At 41.8% G+C, this 21,753-nt stretch overlaps 1 protein-coding gene across 2 annotated transcripts in view; it reads left to right on the top strand.

Annotated features, from left to right (window-relative positions):
* The first annotated feature begins 14,392 nt into the window (after positions 1-14,392).
* The window catches only part of PIK3CA (phosphatidylinositol-4,5-bisphosphate 3-kinase catalytic subunit alpha), a 31,875-nt gene continuing 24,514 nt past the window's right edge, over positions 14,393-21,753 (top strand). The window contains exons 1-2 of one of the 2 annotated variants that reach the window (XM_086468296.1): positions 14,393-14,721; positions 20,626-21,039. In XM_086468296.1, coding sequence (XP_086324422.1) covers positions 20,688-21,039 — 352 coding nt within the window. In that variant the 5' untranslated portion in view covers positions 14,393-14,721; positions 20,626-20,687. Of the gene's footprint in view, positions 14,722-20,612; positions 21,040-21,753 lie in introns of those variants that run through there. The other variant, XM_009958927.2, reaches the window with a different exon arrangement.

The following is a 21,753-nucleotide window of genomic DNA, read 5'->3' as shown; positions in this document are numbered from 1 at the left end:
TCTGATGGGGAAGGCACACACACAACGTGACCTTCCTTGACCACAAGCATAAACCACAGTGAGACATCTACGTGCCACGTGTTCCCACAAGAATTAATTTTTAAATACAGTGGAGGCAACTAATAACAGTGACAGAAATCTATAAAAATGATTAATAAGTTGTGGGTTTTGGGTTGTTTGGTTTGGTTTTGGTTTTTTTTTTGTAAGACAGGAAGCATTTCTTCTCAAGTCCACTTGTATCTCAAAACCTTGCCATCACTTAAGCTAACTTTGCCAAAAAGTTTACCTTTGGCCATAGGCTTGGCCTACAGAACTCACCCGGAGAGGCAGGGTCATTTCATAATGCTGCAGGGATTGAAGACAGCGCACCAAAACAAACACGCACCACACACAATTCCACCTTAAGATTCAGGGCCCACTAACCCTCTGCTGATGAGGATACATATTTGGGAGCCCAGAAAGAGAGGGCATTTGTCATCTCTTACATCAAGGGGGTATCAGAAACCAAGGCGTCCATCCTGACATCCTAGCAGACATTTCTGCAAAGTTGCATGCCTTGCAGTGCTGGTGATGCGAGTCTAAAGGAAAAAAGAAAAGCCCTAGTAGCCACCCCCTTGGAATAGCCGCAACCTGAGCAAGAACTCAGGGCACCACCACACGGTTTTGCAAACGCAGAAACGAAATCAGCACGATGGGGAGGCAGATACAGACATCCCCATCGCGGAGGGAGCTTAAGCACCCCCCAACACGGCAGAAACACTGCAAGCCCCCCCGCCCCGTAATACCGCACCGACAGGCCAAGCCAGCCCCCGACCCTGCTAAAACCCCACCGGAGCCGGGGCCGGGGCCGGGGCCGGGGCCCCCCCAACCACCCCCCCGGCCCCCCGCGCACCCAGGCGGCACCTACCGCGCCGGCGGGGGCTGCGAGCGGCGGCGGCGGCCCCGGCCCCCCCTCGCCGCTTCCCCCCTCCCCGCGCAACTCCAGCCGGTGCCCGAGGCTGGAGGAGGGCCGGGGCCGGCGGGCACGGCCGGGACCAGCTGCAGGAAGTGACCGCAGAGCGCCGGGGCGGGGCCGGCGGCGGCGCGGACGGGCCTGCGGCGCGGCGGGCCCGGGGGCGCCGGAGCCCGGTCCCCGTCCCCCAGCGCTGCCGGGTGGATTTATTCCTCCGTGCCTCGCCGGGCGCCGGCCAGTCCCGCCTGGGCGAGAGCTGCCATGAAATCAGCGGCTGCCCCGTTCGCACCGGGGTTTACCTTCCGTGTGACCCTGGCGCACCGCCGCCCCCCCCCTCGGGGTTTTTTTCCCCCTCCAGCTGCTGCCGCTTCGGATCTGGCTCCTTCTGAAATAATCCCCCAGAAACGCGCAGTCGTTGAAACACGTTTTTTGGCGTGACGGGCTCAAACCTGGTTGAAAAGTTGCTCCTAACACCTGACTGCTCGGTCAAATCCCAAGTGGTGGTTTTGCACAAGGTCTGTTAAATCTTTTATTTTTGGTGGTTATTTTTTTTTTTTTTCTCTAGTGCCTCCTGTTTTTGACAGCAGAAATAGCAATTAACCTGGGTTTGCATGTATATATAAATGCTTTCAGCTTATTCGTGCTATTTGTAGCTAAAGTGAGTTAATTTCCCTTCCGGGGGCAGCAGCGTGGGCCTCCCCCCCATGGTTGGGCCGCCCTGTTGCAAAGCGTGTGGAGCTTCTGTTGATTTTCTCCCATCTTGTTGGAACAGGGAAGTGCTGGGAAAGTCGCTACAAGCTGAAACCATCACCCAGGCTTGATGGCAGCCATCAGCCAACCCACGTGGGAATCCATCGGTTAGCCCCGCTCGTCGTCACTAATATTTTTGGTGAGGTTTTAAAAAATTTCCCATTCATCAGATACGTTGGAACCACAAACTGTGGCGATTTATAGCAGAAGCAGCAAACGGGTGGTTTACAGCCTGATGTGGTAACGGGACCCACGGCTGCTGGGGTATGTGTTGCTGTGGGCTGCAAGGCTGGTGAGGTCACCTGCAGCAGCTCGGCCTGGCCACCGCTGCGAACTGGGTCCGTGCTGGGCCCTGGGGCAGCGTTTCAAGGGAAAGAATTCACCAACGCCCTCGCTGCGTTCACACCTGGCTCCAAAACTTGCGTCTCTTCTGTGGAGGGGATGAGCATCCCTCAAAAACCAGCATCATTCACCAAGATGCCTGATCAGTCACCAGGGTTATCCCCGTCACCTCCTCCCTGTCATCGCCGTCAGGCCTCGTTGGCTCTCCCCGAGCCAAGCCAGCCCCACGCTCTCACATCAGACCCCAAAAACCCAACGCACCAGGGAGCGCCCATGCTAAGTGTTCTCTCCTTGCTCTCCCGTCTGTACGGGGGGCTCGCTCGGTGGGCCGCTCGCTTTAACGTGCTCGATTCACCTACAGTGCCTCGATCCCAGGGGGATACTTGACGTTATTGGTGATCCCACGGAGAAAAGGGACACTGGGCTCGGCCAAGCCCGTGACCTGCAGGTGCAGGGGAGCGTTACTGAGTTTACGACGATTAACGCCACAGAGGCACCGTCTGTCGGGCCCGCGCCGCGCCGCAAGGCCAGCTCGGGGTAGGACGAGCCCGTTATTCCTCGGGCTTCCAGCCAGGTCACCCCCGGGGCCCCGGCAGCTCCGCCCAGTGGGGCCGCGGAGGCCCCAGCGCCGGTGCGGGCACCGCAGGCCTCCCCGCCGCTGCCACCACCGCGCTAGGTGGCAGCAGGACACCGAAGCGGGGGGCTCTGAGGGAGCGGCCCCGGGCCGACGGGAAGGCGCGGGCGGGGAGCGCCCCGGGGCCGGGCCGGCCACCTCACCGCGCCGTGACGTCACGCCGCGCCCCTCCGCTGGCGCACAGCGCGCGACCCCCCCGGCGGCGCACGCGCGCTGCCCGCCACCGCCTTCCCTCTGGCGGCCCCCCCTCACCTCCCTCCGCGCGCCGCAGTTCCACTTCCGGCGGGCGGCGCCATCCCCATCCGGGGTCAGGGCCCCGCTCCCTTCCTGTTATTGCCCGTGCGGGAGGCGGCTCCGTGGGAGCGGTGCGGGGGCTGCTGCCGCCGCCGCTTCCGCCAGCGCCTGGGGGTCCGGTCGCCCGCCGAGGGGTGCAGTGGTGGCTGCGGGGCGGCTGAAGAGGCTGTGAGTGCTGCTGGGGCGCTGCCCGGCCCAGCCCTGCCCGGCGGGGCGGCGGCTGCGGGACGGTTCGGAGGCGGAGAGGCCCCGCCTGTGAGGTGAGTGAGGCGGGGGTCGGTGCTGGGGCCGCCTGGTTTTCCCGCGGCACGGCAGCGCTCTCTGGGGCGTCCCGCGGCCATCGCCGGGGGCTTTCCGGCACTCGGGCCGGACGCTGGCTGAGGGGAGCGCCGCTGTGGGGCGTCTTGCTCGTTTTCGGCAGCCGGAGGGGGAAGCACGCCCCTCGGGTGGCTGGGGTGGTGGGCGTTGAAGCGCGGCTGTGTCCCGCTGCAGGAGCGCTGCGGTGAGGCCCCTCTCGGCTGGGAAAGCTACAAGGCGTTCCTCCGCCCGGTCCTGGCTTGTGGGTCGCCCCGCGTAGGGGTGTGACCTGGGAGAGAATAAACCGTGGGGGCTTGTTGCTTTCGAGGATGCCTCTCCTCACCCCCAGATACCGCTGTTTTCTATAAATATGTTTCAGTAGTTGTGGTGATGGAGTGTATGTAGGCTCACGGTTGGGCTAGTTAATGACACTGGGAACAGAGCCTCATCCGACTGGGGGGTGTGTGCGAATCGGTGGCATATTCTCCTGTTTCCAGCTGTAGTTGACCTACAGTAGCAGTGTCACACCTATGCTGCCTGTAAAAACTTCTTTCTTATTTCATGCTGTCCACAGATTTGTTTTTACTGATATTAAATGTGAAACTGCTATTCCTTACCAATGCTTGTGTAACTTCTAGTAGACTGAATGTTAACAAAACTTTGACCAAACTAATACAAACTGCATGTTTGTTTTCCTTTGGGGGTTTTGTTGCTGTTTCCACTATTCCTGAAGTTATTAAGATATCAGACTTACTGCTTCTACTGCTGTTATTGGTATGTCTCCCACTTTTCTTGTTGACTTTACAAATGTGATTGAACACAGGTTACTTTATAAATGGTGCATGTTCAGAACAAGCACAAGGAACGTATATGTTTAAAAGTAGACAGTATGGACTGTAAAGCTTTTCTTGAGTTAGTTCTGCGGTTATGAGCATTCTGCAGCAACCTTGTAAAGGAGTGGTAAGCTGCATTCTGAATCTGGGTTTCAAAGCACTTAATAGAAGAAATTTGGACTCTGTTCTGCTAGTTGCCTGTACCCTCACATCTCTGCTTTGAGCTGTAGCAGGCATTCCAATTTGTCACGTTGGGTAAAGTTAGAAACTTTCTCATCATGATCTAAGTCATTCTTTAATGTCTCCCACCTCACAATGAATTTATAGAGATGCTCTCATGCTTGTTGCTTCAGTAGCTTCCGTGCTGCAGTTCCATAATGAGTGTAATAAGCAAAGTCCACCTCTTGTTGTGCATAAACATCATTAGTTCCAAGGAATATTCCAGTACTCAGGATGATGGGATTTAGTGGTTTGTCTGCTGTTCAGAAATAAAGCCCCATGTGAACTTAGTTTCACAATAAATAACTTTATTCTCAAACAATAACACTGGCAAACTTTTCCAGAGTGGTTAGTTAGTTATTTGGAAGCCTATTTTAGCCAGTGTCATCACATAGACAAACCACACATCGATCAGGCTCGTAGTATTTACAGAGGAATTCATGAAACCACACAGTTCCTTATGCGATCCGTGAAGTATTCTGCTTTTTCGTTAAGACAATAAATACGGCAGCTTCAGAGCTGCAGCTGAAATTTGACTGGAGCAGACGCCCTGCACTTCATAGATGTTAACTTGATGCCGTTCTTAGCAAACTGTAAACAGTGTTTCATGATTTTTTCTAAGCACACTATGCCCAGCCTACAAATCCATGCCAAGATGGTGTAGTTGTTCAGCTGCTTCAAATTGTCATTCCATGTTAATGGCAAATGTGTTTTGCCTCTTGTTGCAATTTATTTGCACGAGTAATGACGCTGAGTGTTTTGGGTTTTTCTCTGGAGTATTCTTTGGGAAAGGTGGTGTAGCTGAGCTGTTTACAAAGCAGTTGTGCTTTATTGGAAGTCATAAAGTAGTTCAATACTTAACTGTTAACTGTTTCTGTGCAGTTGGGCTATTCCTGCTTTCTGGAAGCAAAGGGGGGATACTTCTTTCTGGATAACTCGTTTCTTAAAAGTTGCTGTAAGCTTTAGCATAGGAATTTCTATAACAAGGAAGGGTTTCACACTTTACTGTCGTGCTGTCTCACAAGACCAAGTGTATCATAAGAGGTTTCCAGTTAGTGGAAGAAAATCACACCTTTGAAAGGTGTTATCACATGAAGAATGGACCTCCTGGTCACGGTTGTTCCTCAGGTTCCAATGTGTAGCGTGCTGCTTAATGCCTTGGTCATGTGTGATACAATTTTGAGCAACCTTGGTGATCATCATAGTTTTAACTTGGAAAGAAGTTAGTTACCTGTAAATGGCTAGACAAAAGCCTAAGGATGACATTTAGTCTGTAAAGACTGCTTGCTTAAAAATTCTGTACGTAAAAAGTCAATTCATTATGTAGTCTTCTAAACTCCTGGTGCATTCTCTGGGTACCAGGAACGCTCAGATATCTGAGCACCTTGCAAATATCACTCACTTCCAAATCGAAAACTGTTGCCATTGCTTTTCTTGCCTGTTTTGAGGGAAAAGAAATTTGGATGATGATACATTAATTCCAAATCATGCAAGAAATATTAGCATCTCTTAGATGGGTATCGTATGTAGGTTTGCTTTGCCTAGTCGAGTACATTAATGAAGGTTAACAAAGGCTGTAGTTAATAGGACATTTGAAAACTTTCGTATTTGGATGAGGGGAAGCTGAGATTTTTTTTAAAGCTGTAATATTGATGAGGAAACTGATTTTTGATTTATAACGAGCAGGAATAATACTGCAAAATTAGTCTTTCCATTATAAAACTAAGTTTTGTCTTACTACTCTTTTTGTAATTACTGAAAAATGTGCAAGATCTAGTAAGTCTCCCAGTTGAGGAAAAATGGGCAATATGTGTATTTTTTGTGTGCGTGATTGAGTTGGACGGAGAGCATTAGGGAAAGAATAAGAGTTTGTGCTTTGGCTAACTGAAGAAACAAGACTTGTGGCTTGCAGTGTAAGCTAAGGTAGGGCTTTCTGGTTTTTTGCGGTGTTTTATGCGTCACATTCTATGCTTGTGGGAGTCTTGTCTTGTCCTTTTAAAAAGCCAGACATCCAGCTGCTCCAAGTGATGATGCCTGTCTGAAATTGTAGCTATGGCTAGAAGAGGCCACAAAAATATTTACACTAAAACTGGACGGGAATTTTCTTTTGCTCTTGAAGTTGAATGTGTCATGGCAAAGAATTCTGTTACAAGTTTCTCTTTGTAGTGTCCTGACTCCAATGTGAGCAGCAGAGAGAGAAAGTAGGTTTGTTTCTATTGACATTTATTTGGACACCAAAAGTATGTGAATTGTTTTAAGTGGAGGGTTAGTCCAGATAACCTCCAGCAGTTCCTTCCACCTGAATTTATTCTATAAATCTATTTCTGAATGGTTAATGGAGTGTTAAATGAACCAGAAATAATACTGAGGTATTAACTGCTGCTTTTCCTGCAGCACTGCTAAAGTATTACCTTTTAAAAACTGAAGAAAAACAAACAAATGAAAAAACCCAACTAACCAACCAAAAAAACCAACACAAAACCAAACCCAACTGGAGGGTAGAGGGAATTAAACTTTTTTTTTAAAAAAGACATTTTTATGAATCCGGTAAGTTAACTTATGGTAAAATGGAAACGCAGCAGACTGAGTACAGTTTATGTAATTCTGGATCTGTCTTCTCAGTCTAAGCAGTACTTAATAGTTTTGTAGCCAGTATGTTGTTGCATTTTATATAGCATGCATTTACATTTCGATTCTAGAAAAGTAAGTCAGTTCTGGATGCAAATTTTGTGAAAGGCAGTCTAAGAAGCCTGTGTATTTCAGACCAGAAATGTGGGGGACAGTGGACATCATCTCTTGTTCTCTATTGAGAGTGTTCTTTTCTTAAGCCAGTGAAGTGGGGAATATAAGCACTTGGTTAATTATGCCTGGAAAGTACACTCATTGGTAATGTTTATAGTCTGTTCTTGAAAAACTGTGCTCAAATACCTGAACTGTAGAAATGTAAAAACAAAATTCAAAGAAACTGGCTTACCTTTTGTGAAATTGAAGGGGAGGGAATGATGGAGTACTGGTGAAACTTTCACACCTCTGGCATGATGCTAACTTGCAGCAGTAGAAGTAAATGACTACTTTAGTCTGGTTTAAGAACAGTTGAGTCAAACATAGAATTTAAAGTTCAGTGATCTTGTTTCATGCCCTATTGCTTTTTGCCAGTAGAAGGCTAGATATACCTTAGAGTATGTTTTTTGTGGTTTGGGGTTTTTTTTTTGGTCTACCCATTAACACATTTCCTCAAATTAAGATATCTTCATGGATTTTTATTTAGGAAACCTTTGGCAGTGGTTCTTACAGCTTCCTTTTAAAGAAATGCTTGCGAATGTAGCTTTTGAAGATTGAGAGCCACATAGTGTAGTTGTCAAATGCAGGAGACTTATTGAATTGACTAAGATTTACAGTAAAGTTCCCTGCAATTTTGAGGCAGCTGAGTCACATTATTGGCTGTACATTATGACCCTCTTCTAAGGCAAAGAAATGTAGAGAACCATCCCTTGGGTGTTTTCTCTAAGTCCAAACAGAAAAGAAAGAAAACTGGAAGGTTGCCTCTTAGATTGTACATGTAAAAAAAAAAAAAAAAACCACCAACTTATCTGTCTTCGAGACTTAACTGGTTTTGTTATTTCCATAGTAATTAGTCAGTCTTTTGCCAATATTTAATGTGGCAGTTAATGGTGATGAAAGATTCTTGCCCAGTGTGTTCCAAGACTGTTCCTGATTTTAACTCTTGCTGTTAACTTGGGTCATGGTCCTTCCAGAAGCATGGATTTTTCTCCTGAGATTGAATTTATTGACTTGGAAAAGTATTTTAAACTATGAGCTGTTTAGCTGTGGATCCTTGCAGAGGATACTAAACCTGAGAGCAAAAAATTACTCTTTGTTGCAGCCTTGTTCCTTCTTTTAGCTATTAGCAGTCAACAAAGAAGCAAGTTCTTGAACAGCCTCAAAATGCAAGAACCTGTGTAAGTTACTGAAAATAAAATATTTAAGTTTCGGCATTTCATGTCAGACCAATCAACCATAAGCAGAAATACCTGTCTGCTCTGTGATCTGAATAAATAGAACAAAATTTTCCGTACCTTAGGACTTTGACTTCTGACTTGTTAGAAAAGTGAGGAGACTGATCTCTGCAAAGATGTAGGCAAGCTGAACACTGAACAGTTGAAAATACAAGCACAAAAAAGTAAGAATGAGCAGAGAGTAAAAACTGGTTTATGAAGCAAGCAGGGTTGACATGAATTGTTTTTCTCAAACTTGACAAATATGCTTTGTGTGATGAGGTATGTTGTTACCCGATTTCAGCACTTGTGCTGTTAAGTTACTTTTAAGGCTGGAAAACACTAATGTGACTCTTGACTATAGGTGTAATTTAAAAATTAATGTTAATGGTGCTAACAGAAGTTTCTAGATTGAGCTAGCTCCCTTTGGGAAAAGGGAAGTAAAAACTTCTATTCCAAATACTCTAAAATGTTTGTTGTGGTCATTAAGCTGCTTAGATTGTAAAACATACACTTATTCTTCATTTTTGTGTTTATGTTCCCAGCTCTTAACAGAATAATTGGCAAATGTTGGTTTGTAAAAGTGGAAGAGATACTAGTAAAACAGGAAATTGCTCTTCTGTCTTCTGAAAAGCTTATGTGGATTTTGAACAACCAGTTCCACTTACCAGTTTATCAAGGCTGTCTACACTGGTGGGAGGAAAATGATAAATGTATTGTGTTTTGTCGTCTTGCAATTTTATGCTGTCAGCTCTGAAATCTCGCTCAGTTTTGATGTTAAGTACTGTAGAAGAGCGCTTATCCCAAGAAAACCTCTAGTGTCTAAGTGAAAGAGCTAGTTTTTAAGCAACATCCAGACACCTTGAATAGTCTTGATTGTGGTGTGTATTTGGGGATGTGTTTCCCATAGGGTGCCTGTGAGTGCCACTTTTAGTCTAGCAAGTTTGTTACAAAGGTTGATTTATAATAAACTATGTTTGTGTTTTTGTGTAAAATAGTAATATGTCGTACTGAAATGCTGTCATTGTAGATGATAAACTCAACCAGTTGTGAATTTTTTGGTAAGCGGTCTCTAGCTAAAAGAAAGCACTTGAAGTTGATTTTTAACATCTTAATTGAGAAGGTACACTTTAACTGTTGCTCTCATGTTTAACTGCTTACCAAGGTTGTGGTTAGTAAAATTCTAGTAACTTGTGTTCCTCTTCCTCTGAAATGGAGGATAAAGCACTGATGTCGTTATCACTGCTCAGCAGCACTCCCTTGATCTTAGATACGTCCCACTTGGAATGTTTTGACGGATAGGGGAAGGTGGCATAACCACCACCAAGAGATACAGGATGAAAACGGAAGCCAACGAGCAATGAAACAGTAGAGTTGATACATGAAGAAAAGGACAGCAAAACCTGTTCCTGACTGGAAACTCTTTTAAAATATGTTGTCAAATTACTTTGCAATCCAGCTCTTCAACTCCTCTTTCATCACCTCTTTTCAAAGCCTTTCATTGTGCATCAGCAGATAGGATAGCATCACAAACAACTGCAAGGTGATAGGAGAAGTCTAACCATTAGTATTGCTTCTAATCTCTTGCTGTTCTAGTATGTGAGTAGGTTATTTATTTGAACAACAAAAAAAGATGGTTTCCGATATAGTAAACCTTTCCTTGTTGGTGTATTTTATGGGTTGAAATTAAATCCAAAACACGTAAGCTTTTGTGGTCTTCTGTTCTATCCCAGGATTAAACTTCACTGGGCTGAAAACTGTTCTCAGTTTTTTTAATATACACACCTACAAAAATGGTGTGTATATTAAATGTTTCCAGAGGACCATATATTAAAAATACTTCCCCGTTGGTGCAGATGTGTAAAATTCTCTTAATAGCAGTGACTTTTTGGCCTTTTTAAAAATAAAGGTCTGTCTTTTTAACCTATCAGTCTTGCAGAGCTCTGACTGTAGTAGTAGGCAGCATGTTCCCGAGTCTCAAAGTGTTCAATCTGGATGTGAAAGTGACTTTCCAAGCTGGGAAGTTGAGGAATGTTTGAACTACTGGGGAGATGTTGCTGGTATTTTACTGTTTGAATACCTATGAGCTTATGTCACTTTCTTCTTTGGAAAGTTCATGTGAATTGCAAACGTTATCTCTTTAGGCAAATATTAGCCCTTTCTTTCAGATGTAGTAAACACAAATTGCTGGTACCCTGACCTCATTAGAGAAACAATTTGGGTAACAGCTTGAAGTATAAGAGAGAGATGCACTAACAAGAGGCTTAATGTCTCAGTAGCCTCACACTTGAAATCATGCTTTCGTGTTTGCACAACATAGGGTTTGCAAAGCAGATGCTTCTAACGGATATGTACAGAAATGATAAACATTTGATGAAACATGCTGAAGAGACATTTGTCACAGTTTACCGTAGCTGTTTTTATACTTCAGGCTGAAACATGCAGGACCTAATGACGTAGTCACAGTGAATCATGTTTGTTTGCACTGCTCAAACACAAACGCAAATACGTTAATGTCTCAAGATCGTGACTGTTGCTTTGGCATTCACCTGTAAATGCAGAGGGAAGTCCTACTCAGCCAGAGTCAACAGCTAAAACAAGAATAAACCTACACTCCTTAAGGTTTTAGAGAAACTTTGGTTTCTTTAACTTATATAAAGCAGTCAAATATGCCTACACAATCAGTAGTTCCGTCACCAGTATTATTTCACATCAAAGGCCCAGTTTTCCAGTGTGCTTAGTTGTAATATATATGAGATCTGTCACCTTTTGGGAGATGAAGCCTGATAGGACAATGTAGTGGTGCTAAACTCTTTGCAGCTGAATAGTATCCCACTGAGCCACTCACACATAGGCAAGACAGTCTTGGTCTGCTGCTGGAGTAAATAAAGGTCTGTTGATAAGATGTTATGGAAGACTGTTGGTGCTTACCTTTCAGCAGGGTTATCTGCTGCTAAATAAGTATTTAGTTAATCACCATTGACTCTGTATCACAAACAAGTCTACTCGGGAGTAGTACTTCGTTATTTCTAGCTGACTCTTGAAAAGCCGTGGTATTTTCCGTTTGTGATTATAGCTTGTGCAGAAGTAGGCAACTACTTCTTCAGGGCAGGGTTTACAAGGAACTGGATTTGTTTGCCTGCTATCTTGTTCCATGAGTCTTTGTAAACGAACTGCATTAACTTCAGCTGTTTATAGGGCAAGTGTATTTTGCTGCAGAATTGATTTTTTTTCATTATGGTGGCTGTGCCTTTGTGTTAACTCTGCCACAAGCTTCCTTCTCTCAACAAACGGTTTTAAAAAGGGAGTTAAGGAATACCTTGATGGAGAATGTATTGTTTTGGGTTTTTTTCAGTTTAGGAACTTAAAGAAAGAAAAAAAAAAAAAACACCCTACTTTCATGGCTTTTGCTGAGGCATGTGGTTCTTACAAATGTTCTGTCAAAAGTGAAGTTGCACCCCATCCTCTGTTTGCCAGTAAAATAAAAGATAATGATTTTTGCTAACAGAGTTCAGTATGCCCATGCAGGCTAAACCCATGCTTCTATAAATGCTGTCACTTAAGACAGAATAAGTGGAAAGTTAATTTATATTTGGATTATGAAACAGAAACTTTTTGTCTTCCTGTTCACTGTTCTGTGCTTAATGTTAAAACTGAAGTTGCAGAAATACTGTTATCTACTGCTACTCCAAAACTTTTTTTTTACACATTAGTTGCTTTCGGAGTCTGGAGTAATTTAGTATGGAAGAAACCGCTTATCTCTATTTAAAGTTGCTGTCTGACTCCATCCTAAGGAATGTTAACGTGGGAAGTATACAATATGCCCTAAGTCAGTCTTGAGTTTGATGTCTTTTCCAGCTGCTTCTTAGTAAGGGAAGGGCTCACAGGGTGGATCTTTTGAGTAAAGATGGATGTAAGTTAATAAACAGAAGTGGGCCTGAGCTCAGTCACATTTTCTTAGGAACACACGCTTCAATGTGTGCCTTCCACCCAGAGGAGCTGGTCAGGTGAACCTTGTAGGTTGAAGTCTCTTGGTACTGTTGCGTGTCGTAGGGAGGCAAGTGTAATGGTGGGAGGACTGCAGTTCCTCTGGTGTTTTATTGCAGCTCTTTCCCTGCCCTTCTAAGCATGGACAGTGGGAGAGGAAATCTTTCCTCTTTTTTCAATCAACTGGAGGTTCATCTTGCTGCAGCAAGTTACTTCTAAAAGCTGAGGTGACATTCCTGGGGGAGATCAGCACCTGGAAAGGCTCAGTAGCTGAGTTACACCTCTGCTGTGCAGCTGCTCACATGAAGTGAAGATTCAGACTAGACCAGAGTGCAGAACACCTGGATTCACTCTGCTTTGGCTCCTTGTCTGTGTGCCAGTGCTTCCTGTTTTTAAAGATCCTGTTTACTGTCTGGGTTCCAAATATCCCAGGAAGGTGGGAGGATGGGAAGAAACATGAAAAGAAAAGTAAACAGCAGTATTTAAGGTGGAGTTTTACATTCTTATATATATATATATGCAGCATTTGTGACCTATCTAATTAGTTTCATGAATGACATTCTAGAGTAATCTTTTGTTTACATTGTCTTGCAGTAATTTTCCAAAGCAGAACATTTCTGTGTGTGAAAACTGACATTGAAGCCCTTAGGGTTTGTAGCAAAGATCAGAGTGTGGTTTGTGGTGTGCTTTTACTTCATCTTCTTTCTGATGTTCACATAAAAAATGTTTGTCACCCATGTAAAATACAGTATTAAAGAAAAATATGTAACTGGAGGAAAACCTTATTTCTATTGGTACAAAATGGCTTGTTGCTCTGATCTTGTTGATGAACTGGAAGGCTTTTGATTTAAAGAGCTTGAAAGAATTTGAGTGATGCTCCCTGAGCTTCAGAGTGCACACCTAGCTGTGGAGGAACAGCTCCAACCAGAACAGAGCCAGGTGGGAGTGTAATTCTTATCCTGCTACATAGCAAGCCAAGCTAATGGTTGAAATAATGAGTAAGCAGATAAGTGAAGTGTAAAGAGAAGATGTGTTGCTTTCCTAATGCTTTGTTTTGCTTTGTGACTACTGGTCTATAAATAACAAAATCCTTTCCTTTGAGGTGAAGCTAGAAATGGAATTACTGAATGATGTAGAACTAAAAGGGAGGATTTAATTCCAGGCTTTCCTTTGTTTAACGAAGGGGGGAAAAAAATCTGGCTTTAACTGGAAGAAAATGTTCTAGGACAGACATTCTGCTCTTGGTATGTCATGGGACCCCTAGGGAAAAAGCACAGTCGTAGTGGGAGTTGTAGAGGTCACCAGCAACTTGCAAATGTTTCTTTCTCGTGATCCTGTTTTCATGGCTCCCAGATAGTAAGTGAAGCTATAAACAATATGCCTGCATGGATGGGGGAGGGTGAATAAGTGAACAAGGGGGTTTGAAAATAAGAAAAAGTATTTTGGTTTTCTTGGGAGGGGAAGGCTGCAGCAATAGTAAATCTTTTTAAGCTGTTCATCTTGTTTTCCTTTCAGCTGTTTGAGCCTGTATTTTTTTCAGTAACAGATAATGTGTGTGTGTGTGTATATATATCTCCTCTTGGACAATACTTTATAGTGAGTTTGTTGGGTTTTTTCAGGGTGATCTCACCATTAATTTTAGTCATAATATCTGAAAGTCACTACAATCAGAATCTAAGAATATTATATTCTGAAACAAAAAAAAATCTGCATGTAAGAAGTTAAAAGTTAACAGTTTTGAAACGTAGTCAACCCGTGTTCTCATATCTAATTAAACTGAAACTTCTTTTCACTAATTTCCAGTGAGATTTTTGCATTCACAGGAAAGAATGATCTTGTATTTCTGCTGTACTATAATGCTCCAGATGCTACCAATGATGTTAGGGTTTTTAGCTCTGTCTAGAGCAAGGGAAAGGTACTTGGCACTGGTTTTTGCAGGGAAGAAGCAGGTAACTACAAATAAAACTGTTAGTATTTGGAAATACCTGCTTCAAAAGGAAAATAAATGCTAAGATGTATTTTTGACAGTGTTAAGTCCTTCTGTTTGTTTGTTTCCCTTGAGCTGCTGTGTGTGATCAGATAAGTGATTCTGTGTATCTGTGCCTTTTCTGTGAAGTAAGCATGACAGTAATACGTAAGGAATAAGAAGACATAACTGCAATACAAGTCTCGTGCTTTCTATTCTAAAAGCAATATTTCTACTGTTTAAATCTGTGTGTAATAATGATTTCATAGAGGACAATTTCAGACATCTTTGTACTAGTCTTCCTAGGTTTTGGAGAAATGCCAGCTTGGCAAGCAGGAAGAACAAAAGAACAGTACTGAAAATATCTAGTCTGGGGCAGTCTTACTGTCACCACACAGCAGGTTTGGACAGCAGCAAAATTAGACGAGCAACTCAGACCAATTTTCTTCATGGTGAGTTTTAGAATGCCTGATGTGTCTGAAGATAAGAATAAAACATTTTGCTCTTTAGAAAGTTTGAAATGTCTTGCATTCTGAAAAGTGCTACTCTTGTCCCAGGAATTTTTTTATTCTCCCTTCTGCTTTTGTCTTGGGGGTTCTGGAGAAGTTTGAAAAAGCTGATTTGAGAATGATACCTGTAGTTGATACTTCTATCAGTTTGATAGAGAATCAAGAAAATCGTATAACCTACACATGAGCATGCAGTAAATTGGAATCTATAAACATAATTGGATTGTTTAATGAGTAGAAGACTTTTTCTTAAAGCAATGCTAAGAATCTAGAGGAGACTTCTACCCAGAAAGGAAGTAAAATCTAGACAGGAATCCTAATGAGCAGCTCTTTAATACCACAAATTATTATAAAACATTGCTATGTCCTGTCTATGAAAGAAGTGTGATGGGATTTGTCTTGTGACTAGAAAAACTAATGGACTTCAATTAAAGCGTAGTATTTAATGACTAATTCAGTTTCAAGTATGGGCTGATAAAATTGTATTGATTGTTCAGTCTATCCTTCTGAATTGACTTTTGAAACACTAGCTGATGTTTATAGCAGTGCAAAATTATTCAGTTCTGTCACTGGAACGTATACCTCTTTCCATAAGTATCCCATACTTTAATACAGTATTACAGCACATACACTTCTGCTTCTTGCTTCCTTCTATGCTTGCTAGTCGGTACATTGTAGATGGGAGAATTTCCTTTTTGCAGAGCCTGAAGAGTAACTGTAGGTGCTTGTGCTGATGACAATCTTAACAGCAAGTCTCCTAAAGTGAACTAACTTTTTTTTTCCCTAGACTGGCTCCCAGACTTGCACTTGTGGGTCTTCACCTGCTTTGTAACACATGTGTTAATGTTAAATGGAGCTTCTCTGTGGGGAGAACATACCTACAGATAATTTATGAAACGGGGGAAAAAGCCTTATCGGTTAACTGGTGTTTTTCAATATATGTGTGTCTTAAATGCCAAATACTGACCTGTGTGGAGTTGCTAGAATGTTTGTAAGTGATCTCTAAACAGTGGAAATCAATTAGCTTCATATAATCTGTAAAAATGAGTGTTCTTTTAGCAAGGAAGGGTTCTTCACATGTTCAGATAAAAGTGCTCGTGGAAAGTCATTTCTTGTTTGCTTGTTTTTGTAATGTAGATTCCATTTGTACTGAAGGGTAACAGTCCTTCCTTTGAGCAAGACACATAAAACTTTCATAAGTGACACTCCTGTTTGAGATTCTTCTGGCAAAATGTTAGTGTACAAAAAACCACTTACAGCCAGAAAAATTACTGCCAGGGTGTCCTGCTGAGCTATAGATGCATAGGGCTTTTATGTGTAAAAACAGCTGCAGTAGCCTCAGATGTCTTAAGGGGAAAATATGTGAGGGTTTTTGACTCAAGTTAATTTGTCCCAAGCTTAGTTTGCTTAAATTGTGAACATAAAATACTTCAAGTACTTACATTAGGAACCAATACTAACTCTCCTGCAGTACAATTCTTACTGAATTTTTCCCTCGCTGAGCTCTGTTCCTCAAGGGGAAGGAATTCTTTTCTGAAGTAGCAGCAGCAAACTTCATGATGGTCTCGTGTAAACCTTTTCACAGTTGACATATTGTGTGTCATCCAGAAGGCATTAGAAAAATAATTCTAGGCTGTAACTTGTAATAAAATACTCAATAGACTGAAACTTAACCATGCCTCTAGTTCTGCACAACTCAGTGCTGTGAGGTGATAAAATTGTCGTAGTTTACCAAAACCAAATTTTCTAAACTTGAAATCTCTTATTTAAAACAAGGGACTGTATCAGCCTATAGCAGATTCCTATCCTGTAAGAAAATAGATTATATAAGCTAGCATTAATATGATAAGTGTATCTGGAAGCAAGTAGGAATCAGTATTTTGGGAGGTATGTTTAACTTCCTTCTTTTTTCCTCCATGTATATGTATTACTTTTGAACAGAGCTTCAAAATTTGATCACTTCTAGGTTGGGTGCTTAGCAAGGTTAGTTGTGGAGAATGTGCCTAGTGGATCAGGAAGGCTGTAATGAGTTGAGAAGGCGGCAATTTGATCAGTGGGTATCTTTGAGTTTGGCCTTTCTGACCATATTTGGTATCCCAAAGCTTTTGGCAGGGGAAGAATGTTTTAAGGGGGTTTTGGAAGGTCAGGGGTTGCAGGTGTGATGTAGTGTTCATTTGAACCATTTGTGTGTACCTTGGTTGGATTTAAATTACATTTCTCTAGAATTCTCTTAAAATTATAGTCCTCTTACTGTCGAAGAATGTAATTGATTCTATTTATTCCAGGCAGCCTTCCAGATTTGAAAGTGTACACAGAAACATAAGCTGCCAACTATACTTCAGAATTGTTTCTGTGTACATTTTTGCTTTCCAAATCCAAACCCTGGAGGCGTGCTTACATGTGCAAGTAAAACGAACGTGCACACAGGCTGACTGTGCACTGTTCCAGCACGTCTGTATCGCAGTTTAAAACAAAAGCTGATGTTCTGGTGCAGTTGCTCTAAATGAGTGTAGATTTTGAGGTATCCCTTTCAGACTGTCTGCAAGCCTTTAAAGAAATGGTACTGAGTTGTTGTTTAATGTTTGACATTTTTAAAAAGCCGAGGTTGACATTTATTTTGAAAAGATACTTGTCTAAAAGGACTTAATATGTGTGTCCCCCAGCCCTGCCTCTGTTTCTTTGTTAGCAATTATTGGTGGGGAGGGAGGAATAATTTGCAGTGGAATGAAGCACCATTCTTGAACTAGCTCAGCACTGCTGCAGTCATGCTCGCTCCCATGTGTAGACCATGACATTAATCTGACTCCACGATGATCTCCATAAGGCAACTTAGAGAGCAGAAGGCAACCCAGGAAAGGAAAAGTGAGCAGTTCTCTGCCACTTTCATCTGTCTGACCCTGTAAGGAGGTGGCTTAGGGAGTACTGGTGCCAGCGTGATGAGGAATGAGAACACACGCCTTGGGCAGGGAGAAGATGGGCTCTTACAACCATCAGTTCAGAGAAGCCTCCACAGGATTTTGGAACCGAACTTAAAAGACTGCTGGTATAAACTCAGTCTGTGTTGTGAATATTTAATTTGATTGTGGTCCATCTGTATTATCATTGTTTGTCTGTGTGGACAGAAAAGTTCTTACAACTGCATGTTCTTGTTTTGGGTTTTTTATGCTGGTATATGCCTTAACAGTGATGTGTTTCTGCTTATGTTGTAATTAAGAAAGGTAAATAAGCATGTGATTCACCAGTATGGAGAGGGAGTCTTGTTCATCCTTTGCCTGATCAAAAAGATGCTATTTAACCTTCTGTGTATTTCTTTTTATCTGTAAACTGAGGATAGTTACCACTAATTCACAATTCTGCAAAATACTCTAAATGGTGTTGTTTGGGTTCATTGGTAATGTTTTATAATTGGTAAGCCTTTCAGGTTTGGCTCTTTAAACACACTGTGAGTGTGCTTGGAACTTTACATTTCAGCAGCTGCTCACTGAGACTATTACAATGATGAAGAAAATAAAATAGCTTCTTTAAGATCTCTTTAAAAAAAGTCAGTTGCAAAGCCCTTCTAAATATGCATGAGCTGTTAGTGGAAAAGCATTTTTCTAAACCTTCTGTGGCACTTTAGTGCTTTTGTTGATATTTTTAAAAGTGCAAACTACAACTACAAAGGAGGGATTAAAAAAGACAACCATATTGCTACTTACTGCTTAGGAAGCAGTGGATTTCAGAAAATATCACTTTGATTCTAATGCTTCTTTTTAAGAACCAGAGTGTGGCAAAAGCAGGTTCTGGATGTACTTGAAAGAAAACTTCTTGGAAAAAAAGTATCAAGGCACAGAAGTGCAGAAATGAGGATCATGGGTTTATTTTTATGTATGTGTAATTTTTTCTATATTTATAATTTGACATGTATTTATATACACAGAAAAAAAAATATATATAAATTGCTGAGCAAAGGGCAAACATAGCAGTCATTGCTTTTCCACAGTGAGAGCTTTGAGAAAGCTTATGAAACTTAAGACAGAGGGACAGTCCTAAGAGGCTTCTTAACTTAAAAGGTGACGAAGAACGGCTTTAGAGTAGTAGTCTGGTAGTTATCCTAGCCCTGTGCTTTCAGGCCACTTGGTTGGTGGAGGAGGCATGATGGACCATGGACTGCTCTTTAGATGTCTGATATTACTCTCTCATAATGTACATGCTGAAGTTAACAAAGTTACGGGCTAAGTGTAAGTAATGCACTATTTGAGATTTACATATATCATATGATGGCCTTTGCCGTAACTTACTGCTCTGCAATGAGAGCTTAGGTCTGTGGTGTGTAGTTCAGTGAAAATGCCTTGCTGCTCAGTGACAGTCAGGAAAGCAACTTAGTGGGAAAGCAATAGAAAATACTACGTCACTATGTGAACATGTGCTCCCTTCGGACCTTGAATGTGGTGTGCAGATATGGTTGTTCCCCCTCCACCTTGCAAAAATGCTGTGGTAAGGGTGGAAGAAATACAGAGAAGATGACAAGGTTTAACAAAAATCTAGAATGACTTTTGGGCAGAGGAGGACTAAATAATCTGGGGCTATTATGGAAAAGAAGTAGTGGGGAGGACTTGTTGGATCTCCGTAAAATTAAGAGCAATGAATGGAAAGATAAGGAACTTTGTTTCATTATAAGAAATCTAGGATACCAGGTGGAAGTAGCAGCCTTCAGAACAAAGAAAAGCAAATGTTTTGTAACATGGAATGTTCTTCGCTCTTGTCACAGGATGCCAACAGTTTGCATGGGAAAACTTCCTATACAAACTCAATAGTTCTTGATGGATTTCTTTCACAAATACCTAAATATTGCCTCTAGTTAAGGAGATTAAAAAAACAGGTAGGGATTAGGAGAGTTTATTGATGAAATATCACTGTGTGCTTGCCTAGTTATTCTGCGTTTTGGTTGGCATCTGTTCTTGGCCACTGGGCAAGAAGATGTGTCTGCTCTGTCCAGATAAAATTTTTCTTGTACCTGCTCTAAGCTGGCATAAGGCAGCGCTGCTAGAAGGTGAGATGTGTTACTCTCCTTTCCTTTGGCTTTGCAAAGGCATTCATGTGGCTGCCAAAGGGAACTAGAACAGGGAATTGATCCTAAATAAAACAGGCTGAACAAAAAAAGTGCTGATGGAGCTCAGTTCTTCTGTCTCATTCATGGAAAAAGGTTTTGTTCCTGGTGTAAGTAGCTTAAACTGATCTTAAAAAAAAAAAAAAAGCTAAGGCCAAGTTTTGTGTGTACCTGCATTCTTAAAATCAAGTTTAGAGGTTTTAGTAAATACTTGCAACTATTATCTTAGTGGTGTTTGAATACTTAAGAGGTTTGGGATGAGAAAAGGTTGGGTTTTTTTTTTAAATATGAAAATTGAAGCATTGGTTTGGCTAAACTGAGCAGAGCTGATGGTATGTATCTCAAGTGATAATAAGTGTTACTCTTTCCAGACTAAAAATGTGAAGAACTGGGTTTGAGATTTGCTTAAAAATTGCTGTAATAATAATTTGAGTATTAGATATTTTCATCCCCCCCATGCTATTTAAATGTTATAATCATAAATTATAAACTTAAGTAAAAATAAAATCCTCTGTTTTTTTAAGACCATATGCATATCAGCATTTTTTCAAACTAACGTTATTCTACTATTAACTGTTTTATTTGAGTAGACATATGTCAAATGCAAGTTCCTTAGACATCAGTTTTATCGAGTTGATGTAAAATATAGCCATAAATACTAACCTACAATTATAAGCAGTGTTTGAACAATCTTATCTGAAATTCCTTGTGATGTTCGTATTTCAAACTTAATATTTAAATTTCTGATTTATACTTAGGTTTACTCGTACGAATCACTGCTTGAAAAACTTCCAGTACAAAGTTATCTAAAGACTTAAAAATGCCTCCACGACCATCATCTGGTGAACTATGGGGCATTCATTTGATGCCACCAAGGATCCTTGTGGAGTGTCTTCTCCCAAATGGAATGATAGTGACTCTGGAATGCCTCCGTGAGGCCACCTTACTAACTATTAAACATGAACTCTTTAAAGAAGCGAGAAAATACCCTCTCTATCAGCTCCTTCAAGATGAATCTTCTTACATTTTTGTAAGTGTTACACAAGAAGCAGAAAGAGAAGAATTTTTTGATGAAACACGGAGACTTTGTGACCTGCGACTATTTCAGCCTTTTCTAAAAGTCATTGAACCAGTAGGTAACAGAGAAGAAAAGATTCTTAATAGAGAAATAGGTGAGATTGTCTTTATTTAAACATAGCTAATCTGTTTAACTGGCAAAACAAAGAATTGAAATGGGTTGTGTTTGTCACCTGTATCTGTCGAAAGTTTGCATTTCATAACTGTCAGTTGTTGCATCAAATGTCTAAAGATGCTGATCACAGTAAAGCCAGCACTCAAACTGTGAATTAAACTTTTTTTGCTATTCTGTTTCATTCACATGTAAAGTCTTTGCTTTGTACATATTTGTAGTTGTATGTGGGTTGGGGTAATTTTTTTACCTTGTCTCTTATGAGCGGGATTTCATATTATTACAGAGCAAAGCCTGTTCTATTGTTTAAGAAGTCAATCTTAATTTGTTTTGAAGGAAGTGTACAGAATTGTAAATTCTAGATTTAATTACAAATCTTAAAATATGTTTGTGATAGAACACGTTTTAATACTCCTCTATCTTGCTTAGAAAGTAAAATGTCAGACATGAGGTGGTTTTCCTCCCCTCCTTTCCTACAAAAAGAGCATGAGGAGAGGAGGGAAACAAAAACGCCTGAGGGAGGGGCAGAGGGGAAGACAAATTGAAATGTTTTGAATCATCCCTGGAGTAGCTTACCATTTTCCATTATCCATTGAGAAAGCACAGGGAGACTAGCATGCGTTCTGGCATCTAGATGAAGTATCTAAACTCTGGCAGTACAAGCATACCTACTCCCTTTTAGTTGCTAACAGATGTA

This window comes from Leptosomus discolor, chromosome 7, assembly GCF_034619465.1.
Source record: "Leptosomus discolor isolate bLepDis1 chromosome 7, bLepDis1.hap2, whole genome shotgun sequence".
In the NCBI taxonomy this organism is placed as follows: domain Eukaryota; kingdom Metazoa; phylum Chordata; class Aves; order Leptosomiformes; family Leptosomidae; genus Leptosomus; species Leptosomus discolor.
Note: the sequence above shows the minus strand (reverse complement) of the source record. Positions and strands in the feature narration are given on the sequence as shown.